The 18499-nt window shown below is 60.8% G+C and overlaps 2 protein-coding genes across 2 annotated transcripts in view; one reads left to right on the plus strand and one right to left on the minus strand.

Moving 5' to 3' along the window:
- SLC5A10 (solute carrier family 5 member 10) overlaps nucleotides 1–18499 on the plus strand; it is a 34219-nt gene that overhangs the window by 9344 nt on the left and 6376 nt on the right. Inside the window, exons 8-9 of the mRNA XM_068699259.1 lie at nucleotides 844–1049; nucleotides 2835–2970. Of these exons, the coding sequence (XP_068555360.1) occupies nucleotides 844–1049; nucleotides 2835–2970 (342 nt within the window). The remainder of the gene's footprint in view (nucleotides 1–843; nucleotides 1050–2834; nucleotides 2971–18499) is intronic.
- On the minus strand, nucleotides 472–16653 carry FAM83G (family with sequence similarity 83 member G). Its single transcript, XM_068699258.1, has 5 exons — nucleotides 15556–16653; nucleotides 10186–10353; nucleotides 6331–6455; nucleotides 4149–5580; nucleotides 472–1527 (listed from the first exon to the last, which is right to left on the minus strand). Exons 1-5 carry the CDS (start codon nucleotides 16048–16050, stop codon nucleotides 1108–1110), a joined length of 2640 nt encoding a protein of 879 aa, XP_068555359.1. The 5' UTR covers nucleotides 16051–16653; the 3' UTR covers nucleotides 472–1107.

The following is an 18499-nucleotide window of genomic DNA, read 5'->3' on the forward strand; positions in this document are numbered from 1 at the left end:
GTGCCAGCGCGCCCACCCACCCGCTCACCCCCTCCAGGGTGCTGCGTGGGTGGCAGGGGGAGCAAGGTGGGTGCCTCCCAACCCTCCCTCCTCCAAAAAGCCATGCTGCTGGCTCCCAAATCCTACTGCTGGCAGAGGGGGGGGGCAAGCAGGGCTCATCCAGAGTGGGGAGATGGTGGTGGGGGGAGCACGGAGAGCCCAGGGCAGGAGGAGCGCCAAGGCAGCTGCGCAGGGCTCGGGGGTGAGCTTGCTGGGGCTTGCTCCTGGCACGTAATCCTGAGCAGTGCTCAGGCTAAAGATCCTGTTTCCTAGGAAGAACGCAGTGAAAAGGGACTTTTCTGTTCGGTTGGACTTCAAGCTTGAAGGCTTAAGGGTGGAGGGGGGAGCTGGGGAGTGCTCGGAGGGGAAGAAAGTGCTTGGCCAGACGCTTGTGCCAAGGCACCTTGAGCCGCAGCGAGTCAAAGCAAAGGCTGGCTAATTTTCAATTTTAATAGTCCTAGGTGAGTTTCCTGTGCTTCGGGACCGGGGTGCTTTAATAACAGGTTGCTTTTACAGTACGAAGTCAAAAGAGGTGGGTCCCTTGAGGAGCCTTTGTCCCGGGATGTGGGTCACCCACCCTCGTGAGGGAGGGCAGCCCGCCGCGGGACCTGCTGTGCAAAATGGTAGAAGAGTCTCTTAAATAACTAGAATAAAATACGATTGCGAGCCTTCCCTCGGTGGGAAGGGGGCCAGGAGGGGCAGCAGTTCTCAATAACGAGTCCTCGAGCGGGTTTTGTCAGCTCAGCTCGGAGGCGAGCGGGTTTTGACGGGCTCTAACCAGCCTCCCCTGATGATGCCTTCCAGCTTTTAATGAGATCGGAGGCTACCCCAACCTGGAGGAGGCTTACTTAAGAGCCGTGCCGTCCAAAATTGTGCCCAACACGACCTGCCACCTGCCCCGAGCGGATGCCATGCACCTCTTCCGAGACCCAGTCTCTGGAGATCTGCCCTGGACTGGGATGACGTTCGGGCTGTCTATCATGGCCGCGTGGTACTGGTGCACCGACCAGGTAAATGGAAACGCTATTCCCCTGCCCCGAGTCGCAGCGCGTCCACCCGTGGCTTCCCCTACTGCTCCTTCTGGCTGGTGGGCTCGGGGGGCTTCTTTTTGGAGTCACTGGGGGCACCCGGCGCTGCCACCACCTTGTTCTTGAGGTGCTTGGACTGGGAGAGCTTGGAGAGCGGGATGCCGAGGGGCGTCCTCAGCTCCTCGGCTGCCTTCTGGATTTCTGGCAGGGAGGTCAGGGGTTTGCCAGCCACCCTGGGCTTGCTGGGCGAGAGGTGGCTGGGCCGTGCCGGCTTGCTGGGGCTGAAGGCTTTGCTCTGCCAGTAGGGCTGGCTGCCCGCAATGGTCTTTTTGGGCTCGGCTCCGTCCCCTCTGTACTTGCCGGCCCCCAGGGGTTTCTCGCACGGTGGGGAGCAGGAGACCTCCTTGCCTTGCTCTCTGCCCGCAGGGTTCCTGGGGAGGTAGCGGTAGATGTGCGTCCCCTGTTTGTTAAAGGGCAGAAAAAAAGAGAAAAAAAATGACCTGTGGTTGCTGTAAGGACACCGGTCCCCTGGATGGACACCCCTTTACGCTTGGGTGCCCTGAAATTGGTCCTCATGGATGAGTCCCTGGGCTGCTGGGTGCCCAAGACCCATGCCCAAATCCTCCTGAGGCTGGTGACAGCTCGTTACTCCCGTGGTGTCTCACTGTCTGGGGAAGGTCTCCCCCGACGATTTAAGGTTTTGAGTGCCCGGTATGTGGTAGGGCTAGGAAATTCCTGCGCCCTGGTGGCGAGGCAGCATTTTAAGGGCAGCTGCAGTGCCTTGCTCGGGCACCCTGGGGCTCTCCCCAACCACAGCAATGCCCCTGAGACCTGGGTCTCCATTCCCAGCAGAACCCATGTTCATCACCAAAGTGCTGCCTTTGTGCCCAGCAGCCCCCAAAACCCAGACCGAGGTGAGAGGGGAGTTTGGGGGGGCTGGGAGAGAGGGAGGTAGGCGAGGAGGCGAGGGTGCACTGCGTTGGGTGGCCCTGGGCTGGGAGAGAAGGGCTCCGAGCACCGTTCATCCCAACGCTGGCCAGGGCAAGGTCTCAGCACATGGCTGTGGTCACCAGATCCTTGTCTCTGGGCATGTTGGTGCTGCAGTCCGGGGGTGGAACAGCGCCCTGTGCAGATGTACCGGGGCAAAATCCCATCTGGCAGGAGCCGATGGCCAGGCTGGAGCCGCAGAGCCGGCCGTGCAGGATGCCTCGTGCCCCCGTGGTGCTGCTGGCATCACCCCAGTGGTTGGGGTGGGCACCCCAGCGACCTCTGCACCCACGCTGTGGTCATTTTGGCCAGGAGGGTTGCACTGAAGCAGTTAGTGCCGGGTTAGAAAGGAGTTTTTTATGTTAGACTGGTTAAAATCAGTGCTTAGAACAAAGTGGGGTCCTCGTGTGGGCTGAGATGTTCTCAGGTGGGTAGGTTACGGGGGATCCAGCTCCTCTCCCTCCTTGAGCACCACGTGCCCGACATGGTGCAGGTGTCTCCTGCAGCTCCTGGCGTTCTCTGGCTCTTGGAGGCATTAAATGATGCCTTCCCCAGCTCCCCAACCTGGTGCTGGTCCCTCCTGACTGCACAGGAGCAGCCAAATCCTGCTGGGTGCTGAGTTCATCCCTGGGGAGAGCCCGAGCCCTCTTATTATCAGCATTTCTATGGAGCTGAGCTGGGAGGAGAGCAGACGGGCACTTTTTTGGGGAGACATTGGAGGGGTTTGGCGGGGAGGGGGATGCTTGGTGGGGGCTCAGCCGTGCCCCTGCCTCCCCACAGGTCATCGTCCAGCGGTCGCTCTCTGCCAAGAGCCTGAGCCACGCCAAGGCCGGCTCCATCCTGGCCAGCTACCTGAAGATGCTGCCCCTGTTCATCATCATCATGCCGGGGATGATCAGCAGGGTCCTGTACCCAGGTAAGGACCCGGAGCTGCAGGAGCTGAGCAAACGGGTGCGTGAGGGATGGGAGCGGGGCGCTGGGGATTTTTTGGGGGTCTCTGGTGTGCCAGACCAAGGGGTTGGAGAGGGGCATGGGGGGACGTGTGTGCCCGGTGGCCACTCTCCTCAGCATCCAGGTGTGTATTTGGAGAAGGATGATTTCAGGTGGAGAGCTGCAGAATTTTCTAGGAAAGCTCTTGCTGGGACCCATCTGTGCGCCTTCTTGTGCTGGTGCTGCTCTGACCTCACCTCAGATTAGAGGTTTCTCCAGCGTTAACCCAGGGCTGTTTGGGTTTTTGTCATTACACACGGGATAAACTACCCTCTGCACGCTTCCATTAGCTGAGCACTCGCTCTCCCAGCCATTACAGGACCTCAATTACCTTCCATGAGGAGCCCGGGACAAATTCCTGCAGGAGCCGTGCAGCGAGGGCTCAGCTCCGCGGGGAGGTCAAGCGCTGAAGCAAAGCCCTGCTCTGAGCCCAGGCTGGGGCAGGGAGTGGCGGGCGGACTCTGGACTAATTCGGTTAATTCCCCGTAAACACAGATTAGCTGGGACCTGGTGGCTCAGCTGGGGCCACACGGGTGGCATCAGTGCCTTGGGTGACATGTGCTGGGGGGGCTGTCCCCGCGCTCCCCGTGCCTGCCCAGCGGACACCGCGTGCCCGGCAGCTCGGGGAGCAGCTGGTGGCATCGCTCCGTGCTCTGATCACTCAGGTGGCCCCTGCTGCACTGCTCCGCCTAATTACGTGTCCGAGCGCCATGCTTTGATGCTAATCACTGTGTGAGGAGCCAGAAAACAAGCCGGAGAGGGACACGCCTGCACGCACAGCCTGTCCCTGGCTGGGCACGGTGCCGCCGCTAGTGGGTGATAGGATGGGGCCGTGTGGCTCAGGGCACAGCCTGTGTCATGGGATTTCTATTTAATCCCCCAAATCCTCCCCTCTGCACTCTTGGATACCCAGGGGGCTGTGGCGTGGCCACCATCTCCCCAGCCACCAGCACCTCTTGGGTGGTGGTAAAAGGGGATGATGCTCCCCTGCACGGGGAGCGTGACCTCCGCACGCGGGATCTGGCACCAAAACCAGCCTCCCCTGGGACAAACAGCCTCTGGGATGGGGACACACAGTGAGAAGGTCACGGCTGAGCATCCTACCTGTGCGGCGCTGGTCGGATAGGAGCTGTTGCCGTCCAGGATGGCGCGGGGCAGCACACACCTGATCTCCACCGCGTTGCTCCTCCGCTTGGCCGCGTCCTCCGCGCGCACGTGCTTCAGGGACGGGAGGCTCCCCAGCGGGCTGAGGAAGGTGCCCCGGCTGATGTGGGGGTCGCTGAGCTTCCTCTGCACGGGCAGGAACTCCCCGTTGTGGGTGACGTCCGAGTTGGTTCGCCGGAGGGGCCCGTAGCGGTCCCTCACCTCGAAGTACTCGTCGGAGATGGAGGAGGCGTTGGAGCGGCGGTAGCTGTGGTCGGCGGAGCTGCTGGAGTAGCTCTCCTGGTCGCTCAGGGTTATGTACTCCTCCTCCTCCTCCTCTTCCTCTTCCCCCAGCCCGTTGTGGGCGCAGGGTGGCCCTCTGTCCTCCTGGGGTCCCGCTGCCGGAGGGGGACGGCAGCTCTCCGGTGAGGCCCTGTTGGGGTTCTCCTTCGGTTCCTGCCTTGCAGCCGTGGGGTTGGCTGGTGGTGGCTGCGTGTCCCCGTCGGGGACAGCACTGCTGTCACAGGGCACGATGGTTTTGGTCACCAGGTTTCCAGCAGGGATGGTCCTTGGCTTTGGAACCGGGGGCTTGGCTTCTTCGGGTGTCTCCTCGGGTGGCTTCAAGCGGTGGCTGAGCGGCGGAGCGGCCGACATCCCCCCTTGACTCATCACCCAGCTGCTGCCTTCAATGGGGCTGGGCACCACAGGAGCTTCTGCAGGGACCTGCGGGGTCTGTCTGGGACAGGGGGACACCGGGGGTGGCTCTTGGTCTGAATTCTTCTTGGCCTCCAGCTCCCTGAGCTTCAGCATCTGCCGGTGCTGCGCGCTGGCCTGGGAGACGTCGCAGACTTTGATGCGGTTCATCTGCGAGAGCTTCACGTTCTTTATCTTGGGGTCGATGATGTTGATGTAACCCAAGACTTCGCTCCCGGGCTCGGGGTCGGGCTCCACCCAGGTGGGCAGGTAGTCGAACATGTTGGCTTTCTCCAGGTTGAGGAGGCCGGGGTGGATGAGCAGGGAGAGGTCAGCCGCCTCGCCGTGCCGGTCTCCTGGCTGGCCCTCGGGCAGGGCTTTGCCCTTGTTGTCCGTCTTCTGGTTTTTGTCCTGGTTCTCGGAGGAAGTCTTGCTGATCTGGTCCGCGCTCTTGGCCTTCACCAAGGCGTATTTGGGGTTTATCAGCTTCTTCACCACAGCGTTGGCCGGGGTCACCGGCACGACGGAGGGCAGCGTTACGGGCTCGGGTTCGGGCTCCTGGCCCATGGAGATGGATTTGAGGCTCACACCCTTGGACATGAGGTACAGCTCCTGGAACTGCTTATCGAACGCCTCCACCACTTGGCCCGACAGCACTGTGATGACGTTTCGGTCCGTCCGCGCTGCTGACCAGGTGAAGCTGGAAAGGAAAAGTGTTGGAAACTCTGAGCGTAAATAACACGGCTCTTCCCTGGGGGATTTAACAGGGCGAGGAAGGACACGGTCTTGCTATAAAAAATAATATTGATGAGGTTGAAAAGAAGCTCCCATCCCAGATGGGAATGAAAGCCTGGAGTCTTGAGCTCACTGGGACTTGAAATGAAAATTAAAGGTATTTGGTGTGGGTCAGTTGCCTTCTTGCTTTAGGGTTGTCCACTTTTTCTTTTTCAAATTAGGTTAGTCAAGGAAAGGGATTTGTGAACAGGTTTGTGTTTTGTTCTGGCCAGAAAGCAGCAAATGCCTCATTTTCACGTTTATGAAATTTGTCCCATAGAGCTGAAAAATGACCTATTTCTACCAAAACAAGATTTTGTTGGGACAAACCGTAAAACGCTTCAGGTTGTAAATGTTTAACAGGAAAATCTGGGGTCAGTGTGAGTGCTGGTGCTGGCCGTGGCTTGGAATTTGTCCCTCCCCACGTTCGGTGCCACGTGTTCCCATCACTGTGTCTGCTGGCAGCAGCACCCGGTGCACCCACCGACCCCACGGGGTGCCCAAGTCCTGGCCACGGGCTGGTGGGGACCCTCGGGTCCTGCTCCAGCGCCGAGTGCCCTTGGTTAGGTGGGGGGAACAAGCCTGGGACAGGGACTGGGGCTTGGACCACGCAGGTCCCTCTTGGAGCTTTGGCAAAGCCTCTGCGGGGTGGGCAGGAGGAGACGCCGCCGGTTACCTGTAGGATCCGCACATGGCCCGGTCTCCATCCACGAACATGAACTTCTGGGCCAGAGCCCCCTTGAACTTGGTGGCCGAGCGCGTGAAGAACTCCGTCCCCCCCGTGCTGCGGACCCGCAGGTTCTGCAAAGCAAAAGGCAGGGCCGTGAGCGGGGCCGGGAGTGGGTGAGACCAGGAGGGGTGTCCATCCCCATGCTCGCTCCGGCCCCACACCGAGCCACCCGACTTTCAGAGCAGCATTCGGCCCCCGCTTCCATTTCACAACCCCGCCGAGCAGTGGGAAAGGCTCTTCACGGTCTGCTCGCAGACCTCAGCGATGGAGAGATAAAATAACTCGCCCAGGGCCACGCGCTGAACCAGAGACCTGGCATCAAGAATTTCCTGCTTTCCCCGTGCACCCGACCGTGTTTGCTACCTCTTGAACCCAGCTCTGCCCACGACTGCGGGTGAGCAGCGTGTGCTAATGCTGCCGAGCTCTTTCCATCCCCTGCCATCTATGCAAATGCCACCGTGGAAGAGGTGATTCTTGCCCTCCTCCCCCCGTGGGGCTTGCAGGTGTTTGTAGGGGATGGTGCCGGCCCTGGCACGGTGCGCGTGGACCCGATGGCAGTGGGATCGCTGTCCTCTGCCTGGGGATTCCCCTTGGGTCTGCTCCGTGCCTAAATCCAAGCGTCTCGCCCTGGTTTTTAGGGGTGGGTGGGGAAAAACAGTGGGGCAGCATCTTTATAGCATTGGGAAAGGAAATGTAGGGATGTGCACCCACAGGGACCCCACGCAGGCAGCCGGGAGCTGGGTGTCCCCAGCTCTGCCAGCACCGTGCTGCTCTCCCATCCCTCTGCTGCCTCAGTGATTTTCCTTCAACACCGAGGGACACGAAACATTTTTGCAGCTGAGCAGACAGCGTCATTCACAGCAAACAGCAGAGGGGGCTCCCTTGGGTGTGGAGAAAACATTTTTTAAGGAAAGCGCCCTCATTCCTCCCGTTCTGCTGGGATGTTGCTAAAGGCACTGTGTCAGCATTAGGTCATGCCCTTAGATCTTCTGTTTTTTTAAAGACTAAAAACAAAAAAAGCAATGAAAGTATTTCTTCCCTCCCTCCCCAAAAAAATTCCTCCCCACCTGGAGCCTTCCTCAGCTGCTTCCCCGGGCTCTCCTCTCTCCTTCCTCCCAGCAGGAGGGACAGTGATTGGAAGCTGTTTGCAGCGTGGTGCAAAAGCTAAGGAATTCCTGACCAGGTTTCGGGGAAATTGTGCGTGCTGAGTGGCAAAGTTTGGGTATTTCTGGTGATTTGATTTTTATTTTTGTTCTTGTTGCTTTTGTTGTTGAGCTTTGGCATTTTTACCTGGTGGCTGGCAGCTGGTGCCCTTCGGATCGCTGTGCCCAGGGGATTCCCGTGGCTTTTGTGGGGATGGGAATGGGGGGAACACGCCGAGGCAATGCCTGTTCCTGCTCGTGGGGCTGCTGATAGCACTGCAGCAGTGACGCTGCACCCAAACAAGTGCTCGCTGGGACCTCTGCCCACCGCCAGCATCCCCGCGGCGCCGACCTCTCCCTCTCCCTCTCTCGCTCTCCGCCAAATCTGTGCACCAAGGCATGAAGCAGCCTGGGTTTTTCTTGGGTAACACCCAGGGGAACAAAGCTCCCCGGCAGCAGGGTGCCGACTGCCTTCACCTCCCCCTCGCTGCAGTTGGGTAAGATCTGTTTATTTAATCTCTTCCCCAAAAAAAGGGGGGGGGGGAACAAGCGTGCGCCCGGCTGCCGAGCCGGAGAGGTGCTGCGCGGCGGGGCTGAATCATGCCCCAACCACCTGCCCTTGCTCAACGAAGCGGTTGCCTTGCCCAAGCTGGCTCGCTAATTGCAAAGCGCAGAAGGCACCGAGATAACGACGTTCATCTCGTTAGCATCTCCTGGCTTACGCAGCAGCTCCCAGCCACTGCCCTAGTTTCCTCACAGCCTCCTTGCCCTGCCGAGCGCCGCTTCAGCAAGCTGGTTGCAACGAGCGGTGTGTGGCGAGTCACAACTTCGAGACATTTGCCGAGCTCTGCAGATGTTCTCCTGCTTTTCCAGTCCTGCCAGCAGGCTGCGAATGCATGAACAACCCGGCGTGCGTCAGCGCTGGCTTTTCTGGTCTGGGAGCGGAGGCAGGCTGGAGGAGACCGGCCTCTCCGGGGAGCCTGGACGCGGGTAAAAGCCCAGGGAAGCTCAGCTGTGGCTGCGTTAATTGTCCCGAGCAGCAATTAAGTGGAGCCACCAGGCCTGTTGGATGGGGACGGTGCAAGGCTGGGCCAGCCTGTGAGTGCCACTGCGGTGTCCCCTCCCTTGGGCACGGGTCCCCAAGCTCACGCAGCATCACGGCCCCGCTCCAGCCTAGCTCATGCTGGCTTACGTGGCTCCTGCATGTTCCTGCTCAGCCCGCTGTTTGCCTTCACCGTGGGGAAAATTTGGAGAGAGCTTGCCCAGGCAGGGGCCTCCCCGCGAGCCATTTGGCACCCTGCGCCGTGCGGCCGGCTGACGTCAGGCGAGGAAGCACAACCTCTGTGCCCAGCTGTGGGCACGGCGCCCGGTGCCTACGGGTGTTTGCCAGCCCCAAAGTGAAACTGCGGGGTGCTGCAGTGCCTGGGCACCCGGGGATGGGGGCAGCTGGGGCAGGCGTCCCCTCAGCACTGAAGGAACCGCTTCTCTGCCCCTTCCTCTGCCTCTGCCTTGGCAGAGCACGGTGCTGGGTTGTTTTCTTTACAGCACAGAGCATGCGTGCCATGCCGTGAGTTTCCCTGCAAGCTCTTGCAGGGTGCTACCCGTGATCTGGGTTAAAACATAATCCCCATCTTGTCACATCTTGTGCACAGCATCACTGTCTTCTTGCTCTGCTCATTGAGCCACGACATGGTGTGTACAGGGGGGGTCTGTGCAAAGCTAAACCTCGTGCCCGAGCAATCGGCTCAGCTGTGCTTCGTGTTGTGGCCCCATCCTGCTCCTGGCGCAGGGATTTGGGGCACTTGGGGCCAGGGGACTGAGCCCTGCGCTTCCAGACGTTCCCCGTGCTGCTCCATCTTCCAAATTTCCCAGCGGGACTCGTGCACAGGAGCAAAATCAGGCGCTGGTGCCTCTGGGGCTGGGCGACCGCAGCGTGCGCGGTGCCGCTGCCAGCCGGGGCCGGCGTCGTGCCGCCCGCTGAGAGCATCCCGGGCAGGCGCCGGGGCGCGGGTGGCGTGGGCGCCTCCCTGCTCCGCTCCCGGCCCCGCGCTGGGGCGGAGGCCCCGGGAAAGGGGAAAGTCTCGTTTTTTAATTCCAGCCTCCGACTTGCGGGAAGGCCCGAAAGCGAGAGAACCAGCTGGTGGTTGCTCCTGCTGGTCCTGTCCCCAGGGCAGGAGCAGGATGGGGCTGGCGACGGCACGGATCCAGCCCTGGCGCGGCATCCTGCCTCTTGCTGGCTGATTTGGCAGCAGGAGCTGAGCTCGCGGGCTCGTCCCTGTGCTTTGCAACACCCTGTGTCTACCCTGCATGCACAGGGCACCACGGGCACCCTGGGGATGTGCAGCCGTGGTGGTGGGACATGGATGGAAATCCACATACTCATCTCTCCACCATTCCCCTCCTTGCTGTTGCTGTTGGATTTGGGCATCAGCTATGGGATAAATGGATTTAGCTCGTCTGGCACTGCCTCAGGGCTGCAGCATGGGTCAAGAAGAGCTCTTTGGGAGTTCTTGGAGAGCTTTCAGCAGGAATCGCACGAATTCACCCCTTGGTTTTCAGCCCCACAAGCTGCAGCTGGAGGCGGGTTTGTCCCAGTCCCCTGCACATCACCCCAGAGCCCAGAGGTGGAGAGGCTCCTGACACCAAGGCCCCCCCTTACCTTCAAGTGTCCCGCGTGCATCTGCGCTCGCTCGCACATCTGCAGGAAGTGCTTGACATTGGTCTCATCCAAAATGATGTAGACGCCGACCTTCCTCTTGAAACCCGCGTCCAGGAGGTCCTTGAAGATGTCTACGTCGGTGAACATGTCCATGACCACTGCGATGACCTGCAGAGAAGAGAAAAGAGATGAGTCCGGGCTGCACATCCAACCCCTCCGTGAGAGCCAAAGCACCTCCCTCGCTCCCTGGAGGCTGGGATTAAGTCCTAATGTCTTTGGCACCGAAGCCAGGAGGTGCTACATCCCCATGCAGCCGGAGCTGTTTCTGCCCCAAAGCTGCTCCTACGGCAGTGGGGTTTTCCCCATGGGCTGTAAGGAGCTGAGCAGCGGCCAGCCCAGGATTGAAGAGCAAAAGTCCCAAATCCCATCCCTCCGCTGGCACCAAACCCCTCTGGTAACGGCACGCAGTGTGAAGTGTTTGTAAGAATACATCAGGGGTAAGGGGTGAAGGGAACGTTCCTATTGGCAAGGCTTTAACAAGCACCAGAGGCTTCAGCCCTATTTTCTGATAGAGAAGGTTCCCAGAGGTGAAACCCCTGATGCAGCAAGCACGTCTGTCTGTCTGAGGGCATGGTATGTGGGACAAGGTCCTGTGCGCTCCAGGGTTCCTGCTGTCTCTGGGGATCTGATGTGTGCTTGTATGGAGAGAAATGGTTCAAAAATATCTGAAAGTGGCTCTGAGACCGGTAGGAAGTATCCAGACACCCCTGAGGTGCGTTCAGGAGCCGAAGTGGCTCGTGGTACCCTTAGGACTGGCCTGTTTGCGCGCTGATGAGGTTGCTCAAAAGTCGCTGGCTGTGCGCAGCTCCCAGCTGCTGTTTCAGATCCTTGCTGTTGATTTTTGGGAGCGTGCTGTGGTTTGAGGTTGGGTGTGATGCTGGGCAGGGCTTTGGGATCGGGTGCTGCTTGTCCATAACTCCTAGCTCTGGTGCTCCTGTGGCCAGGAGCCCATCGGGTGCTGGGGTGCTCCGGCCATACCAGCCCCCCCAAACCTCCTGGGCTGTGCAAAATCGGAGCTGGGATGACAGCACCTGGGTTAAGCCAGCAGCTTGGTTCGGCACAGGCAGCGTCACCATCCCCTGAAAGCCGGAGCTGCCTTTGTACCCTGGGCGTCTGCTGCCGTGGCCAGGGCGAGTCCCACACGTGATGTGGAGATGCATCAGTGGGACGCGCTGCGCTTCTTCTGGGAATGCCTCTGCGGGCACCAAAGTCCGCTCCACGCCCACGGGTCCTTTCTTCTTGACGATGGCATCGGCTGTGACAATGCGGGGTGGTGCAGGACAGGGTGGTGATGGCCCTGCAGCCGTGTGTGCCTCCTCCTGCTCGGGGTGGCTGTGACCATATGGGACCCCCCTGGAGGTGCCCTGCATCGGGGCAGCTGGGGTTTGCTCCTGGAGGGCTCTGGTGGCACGGGAACAGGCACCCCGTGGGGTGACACGAGGGGACCCCGAGACGCTGCTTGCTCAGGAGGGAAGGGAGCGGGTGCTTGCGCACTCAGGCACGTCCAGTCTGGGCTTCTCAAAGCGCCGAGCTGCCTTTTAATTAGTTGTGTGCCACAGGAGGCGGAGAGCTCTAATTAGGAGGAGAATTGTGCGTTGTGACACTGCTGGCTCGTCCCTTCCTCTGCGGCGGGGTGAGCAGCGAGGCCGTGCGCCCCCTCCCCAGTCTGGGCCACCAGCGGTGCCACCCCGGCCACCTCGGCTCCTTCTGCTGTGCTCAGGTGTTTTCTCCAGGAGAAGTTGGGTCTGGCCCTCATTTTGGAGGAAAGTGCCATCTTCCTCCTGTGGTTGATGCCCTGCAGGCAGGACGGTGCCGTGCAGGGTGTGGTGATGTCCCCACGTCCCATCGCTGCTCCTGCTGGGGACGGCGAGCAGGGACACCTGCCCTGGGCAGGCCCTCGGTGCGTGCCCACACGTTCAGCACAATTCCTCCTGCTGGGCTGGTGCCTCCCATCACCGCTCGGTGCCTCTGCTGCCCTCAGCTGTGTCTTGCCTGCAGGACAGGCTTGGCCTGGCTTTGTCACCGGGATGCCAGGCCAGCGTGCCAAGGCACTGCCCGGGCGCAAAATGGGCCAGCAGGACATGGCCAGCCCTAGCCACGCTCCCCATGCTGTGACCATCCAGGGACCCCAAGGGTGAAATCTGCTCCTGGGCTGCCCGTGCTTGTTCCTTGCTTGGAATCGGCTGGGTTAGGGCCAAGCCCAGGCGCAGGATGTAATCTGTAGAGAACAGAGGTCTGAGTGCTCCGGAGCAGCACCATCCCGTGCCATTCCCTTCGATCCCTGCATCCAGCTGCCCTCCTGTGCTCGCAGCCTGCCAGCCCTCATCCTGTGCCCTCTCCTGGTGCAGGGCCCGGTACCAATGCTGGGTACCAGGGGAAGGCGGCTGCGGGAATCCCCAGCAGCAGGACAGCAGCAGCTCTTCCCAAATCCCTTACTGCATCATCCCAGGAAGATTTCCCATCTCTTTGCCATTCATCCAGAGGGAGAAGAGGAGACAGGCCCTGGATCCATCGTTGGATGCTCTCCTCTCTGGGCTCCCAGAGCCACCAAGATCTGCTGCCGGTACCCCGAGCACCGCATGGCCTGGGACGCAGGGCAGGTGATGCTGGGTCCTTCTGAGCTGCTTTGATGAGCGCGCAAACTGCAGGATCATGTTTTATAGAGGAAATTGCAGCTCTTTATTAAGTCACTCTGAATCATCAGATAATAACTTTTGGGGTGCCCCACGTGGGTATTTAATAAATTAGGCAGGCACCAACGCACAATTAGAGGAAGCGCATTGGGAAGAGGGAGAGGTGGGACAAGTAACATTAATAATTGCTCTCCCCTGTCGACCCTTTCATCCAGGAATGGCAGAAGGTTTTGTAAACAGTAATTAATAGGGCCTCCCAACCTTCGCTGGAAGTTGCTGAGGGTAATTAAATCACCACAATCCCAACCGGGAACCTCCGGAGCGGAGAGGTCAGGCTCGCCGGTGTCTCCGGCGGTGTTTAGCCGAGGATGGTGTTTTCAGCCTGGTCTGGTTTCTGGTCAGAGCAAGCCAAAATCTAGCGAGGAAGAGGAGAGGAGGCAGACCTTCCTCCCCAGCAGTCCCGTGAGCTGTGCAGCCACCGGAGCCTTGCACTGAGGGTGCTGGCCGTGCCGGGGCAGACCCAGGGGAGCTCTCCGTCGGGGTGCCTGGCCACAGACCCGGGGATTTGCTGTGAGAGCGCGGCCGTGGCAGCAGGATCCTGCCTCTCTGCTCACCCTTTTCTTCCCACAGCGAGGAGGAGATCATTTGCATCCCCTGCTCCAGCTCGCCTGGATTTGCCTCTTTGCAGAATAAAGCCAAGGCTCTGAACTCGGCGGCGCTTGGCTTTGTTCCTGCACACAAATGGGCTCGTCCTCCCCATCAAAGCGGCCTCGCATCCCGGCTCCCTCAGCTGGGCTCTGAGCTGCCAGGAGGCTGCCCGGTGCCAGCGATGCTTGCGTGGGCTCTGGACTTTCCTTGGCTCTCCTGGCACCTTCTGCCTCTCTGCTGTGCGAGCGCAGCCTGCGTGGTGGCCAAACATCTCCACCGGTGACCGGTACCAAGGGACCTCCTCGGGGAGGTGATACCCGACCCAAGGGGTGCGTGGCCAACCTCTGTGCCAGCTGCCAGGGTGGCAGCTGGACCCTCTCCATGCCTGCTCCTGGCTTCCTCAGCCGAACCCTCTCACCTCCATGGACCACCAGCCTCAGCTGAAGTCTCGGGGTGCCCAGGAGCGCCTACGACAGCGGTCACCAGGGCTCAGCACCAAGCCCCCAGGTTCAGCCACCCCATATGTGGGGTGGGAGGCTTGGAGGAGCCCCGTTTGCCAAACCCCAGAGCTCCTGCTCTGCTCGGACCCTGCAGACAGCAGGCTCAAAGCTTGTGCTCATCTCTGCATCTCCTGGGGGCTGTAGGCAAGGTGAGGACTTGCTCAAGCCTCTGAAGCTCAACCCATTTGTGGCAGGGCTATCACTTGTGTTTCTTGGCTGTCCAGGCTCCTCTTTATCTGCCGTACCATATTTTCTGTCCTGGAGGATTCCTCCCCTGTCTGTGATCCCACATCTCCCCCCTGCACACCCGGGCAGCCAGCACTGCTGAGGGAGCAGCCACCAGCTCCTGCATGCCACCACCGGTGTCCCCAGCCCCCATCCCACCGGGAGACAGAGCCTGGCGCCGCGGGGACGGTGCCAAGAGCAGCCAGGGCCACGTCCCTGCAGCCTGGAGATGCTCCCAGGGGAGGTGGGGACGGTGCCGGGGGCAGAGCCTGACTCAGCCGTGCAGGAGGAGGGAGGCAGGCGTGACTCAGGAGCTGCTGCTGGCGTGGGGGAAGCAGTGAGCAAGCAAAACCGGGCAGGAGCTGGCAAAGCTGGGGCAGAGGCAGCTGGAAAGACCCGGAGATGAGACATTGTTTGTGATGGGGGAGGTCTCTTCCTCCTCCATCCTACACGCACGAAGCTTGACGAGGCTTCAGCCCTGCCCTCCCCTACAGAAGGGATGCAGCTCACTGCAAAGCCCTTCCAGTGGGGAAAATGTCACCCAGCTGGGACCGGGTCATTGGGGGGCACCAGGGTCCTCTGCCCAGCACTGCTGGCCTTCAAGGCACGCCACCACCTTCTTCTCTTGTCCTCCTGCCCGTGCCACCAGCCTGACCCCATTGCTCATCCACCCCAAATCTCTGCTCCTTGGTTTGCTGCCACGGGCAGGACGGGTCTCAACCGAAAGCCCACCCCAAAAAGGGGCTTTGCTTCCCCTTGGCATCTCCTGGGGCTTGTCCTGCACATCACATTTTCTCCTAAAGCCCAGATGAGGCCACCATGGAGCCACGTGGCACTCGCCAGCCAGCCTCGACCCTCGCATACGTGCAGCTGTGAGACCGGTGCCTGTCGCTGCTTTGCCCCGGGGCTGAGCTCAGCTCCTCCAGATCCTGAGTGTTGCTGTGAGCGTTGGCACCGTGCTCTGGGAACAAGGATCGTGGGGTGGCCAGGACCGTGGGCTCGGAGCTGGGAACCACCTCGACCCTTTTTACCACCCTGCAGTTCTCCCCATGGGGACCCTGGGACGAGCAAAGCTGCCGCAGTGGCTATGGAAAGAATTATTTTGCTCCTGGGGTGCATCAGATCGGACCAACAGCATCGTCTTCAGCGAAACCTGATCCCTAAATATCAGTTATTCTGACCGAACGTGGAAAAAACCCAAACAACTGACCCCGATGCCTCGGCTTTGGGCAGAGGACGGGACCACCTGGCTAAGCAGGACAGCCCGGGGCAGATCCCAACCCGGTCCCCAGGGCGCACCTCACCTTCTGAGCCTGGCAGATCATCTTGCGCACCACCTCCTTGATGTGCGCCTGCCCCTCGATGGGCGGCTGCATGTAGACGGTGGCGCGGGTCACCCCGCGGTAGGCGATGGTCTCGGGCCAGCCGAGGTCCAGCTGGGGGATGGAGCGGTCGGACCTCTGCGGCCAGTACTCCAGGGACGGGGCCACCCCCTGCTCGTCCCCTTGGCTGTCCCCATCGCCCTCGCTCTCCCCGGTGCTGCTGCCGTGGCGCGGGATGTACTCGGAGCCGGGGTCGTAGGTCTCGAGGGTGTCCAGGATCTTCTTGAGCTCCAGCTCGGAGAGGAAGTCCCTGATGTTCTCCTTCTTCAGGACCTCGTAGAAAGCGTCGGGGCCGCGGGAGGCCAGCGCCTCCAGGGCCAGGCGCTGCTCCTCGCTGTAGAAAAACTCAGGCTTGGACTCGCTGGACCTCCAGTTGACGTGGCTGTCGTCCAGGCACTGCACCTGGGAGAAAGCCATGGTGCCCCAACACGCCGCTTCCTTCTCCGGAGGGAGCTGGGTCCGTTGGGCGAGTGCCGGGTGTCGGCAATAAATAAGGAATTAATTACTCCCCAGTCTTTGCATAAGCGACTTGCACCCCCCCGCTTCAGCTCGCAGCCCTGGGGACGCTGCTCCCTTCTCGGCCGGCTCCTGCCCCGCTGAGGCTCTGCTCTCTCAGGGATTTGGGTTCTGGTTTGCTGCTGGGTCCGGGGGGAGCGGGGTGAAGCCGGGGGGCACCGGGGTCCCCACCTGGGTGGATCTGTGCCCTGCGCACACGCGGCTCCGCAGCCTCGTCTACCTCCGGCTCCGCGCGCCTCTCATCCTCCGAGAGAGCAAGAAAAAAAAAAGGAAAATGAAAAAACAAACAAAACGGCCTCACGGGGGGCACCAGAAGGCTGGGCTTCTTGGCCTGGCCGCTCTCTTTGGCTATCGGTGCTGGAGAAGTGGGTCGGTGGTGGGCTTGGTGGCAGCCGGCGTCTCCGCCAGCCTCCCGCGCATCTCCCCGGGTGGCAGCGGGGCTGTTCCGGCTCCTGCCCGCGCGCGCGGTGCCGGGTGGACGGCGGGACAGGTAAGAGCAAGAAGTGAAAAGAGGAAAAGCAGAGGAGTGATTCATCGCTCCGCCCTGCCCCACCTGCAGTCACATGCTGCTTCACACATTCCCAGCCTTGTTCGGGCATTAACTCTTTCGGACGGCGCCGTGCGCACCTCTCCGCCGCGTGCTGGGGTCCCCCAGTGCTCGTGGGGGGTCTGCTGGGGGGTGTCCCCAAAAATGAGCAGCTCTGCCCTGTGATAACCCCGTGTGTGTGTTGGCAAGGTGCCGCTTTCTAGCAAAATGTCCCTGCCCTGTGCTTAACCCCTCCTGCCCCAGGCACGGCAGCCCCCAGAGCAGGGAGCAGCTCGGAGCCGTGGGGAAACCTCCTCGGTTTGGGGCAGGGTGCGCAGCAGGGACACGGTCACAAACCAGACCTTGCTGCGGCCGCCAGCGATAAGAGCCATGAGACAGATGATGAAACCACCCTGCATTCGTCAGCCGGTGAGCACAAACCAAGAACGTGGAGCTTCTGACTCGGAAACCCGGGCAAAGATGAATTTCAGGAATCGGGGTCAGAGCCTCGCGCCGATGCGAGAAAGGAAAACGCCACGGGCTGCGTCTCGCTCTGCCGCTGCGGTGCAGTTGATCTGGATTCGCAGCCGTGTAAATGAGAGCCCCGCTTGAGTCAGCATCCTAAGGCAAAGCCTCCTGCTCGCCCATCACAGGGCTCCCCTCTCGATCCCAGTGTCACCCCGGCTGCCCCGACCCCACGGCACCGCTGCCCCGACGCTGTGCCTGGCACGGAGCCCAGGGAGGGCCTGGAAAGGTGAAAGGGAAACATGCAGAAAGGGGGGAAATTCCAGCGTGGCTTCCTCAGAAATAGATCGTGGCAAGCTGTTCGTCTTCAGGCTGTAATAATGGACCTGGGGGGAATGGGGGATTTTGTCCCCTTACGTGGGAATTGGGCAAAATCAGCCCTGTGCCCGTGGTAAGAAGCCAAGTGCTGGGCTTGTGGCTTGTTTGGGAAGGGGGAGTGGTGGCACAGGGCATTGATCCGGGGTGACACCACGGCCCTGTGTCAGGACAGGACACGGGGAGAAGGGAAACATGTGGGTCCCTCTGGGTTCTGGCTCAGGAGGTGTTTCAGAGGGAGCTGGGGGTTTATGGAGAGCTCCTGGATGCCGTGGGGAATTCCCTGTGGTGGGATGTGGGCTGGGGAACGAGGCGTGCAGGGTGCTGGGGACAAACCCGAGCCTTTCTTCCCCTTCTGCCCATTTTTTGTTTCCTTTCCTGCTGTCCTGGGAGGGCACTTTCACCCCTGGCCCTGCTCGTTGCTGGGGTGCCCGGGCGGAGCCATGCGCTGGAGATGCTCAGACCGGGGCTGGGAGCGTTTTGGGGACGGACCCAGCTCCTCCACCCTGTCTGCCCCGTGCCTCATTGTATGGCAGCCATTGTGCAAGGAGATTTGTGGTCTCTTTAGCGGGGTGTGTGCGCGATTATGATTTATTGCACGGGAGAATTAATGCACGAGGGGAACGGCGTCGCATCGGTGCCGCGCCGTGATGGCTCATACGGTGCTGGCCACGGGTTTGGGACCGCGGAGCCCCACAGCTTCACCTGATCCAGCTCCTGCTTGGGGACACGATGTAGGGGGACAGTGGGAGCTCACAGGGGGGTGGGTCACAGCCTGAGCTGGTGGCAGAGCTGCTTATGGGTGGGCATCCCACAGCACCTGGCCTGGCTGAGCTGCAGGGCCAAGGGACTGGCACCGCGGTGTGACGCCGTGGCTGCGCTTTTCCTCCCCTTTCCCTTCAAATCCCCTGCAGGCCACCCTTAATGACTGCGTCGCGCTGAGCTCAGCGCTAGCCGGGCTCGTTATTTGGGTGTTTTCCTGCA

This window comes from Anas acuta, chromosome 15 (assembly GCF_963932015.1).
Source record: "Anas acuta chromosome 15, bAnaAcu1.1, whole genome shotgun sequence".
NCBI classification, from domain to species: Eukaryota; Metazoa; Chordata; class Aves; order Anseriformes; family Anatidae; genus Anas; species Anas acuta.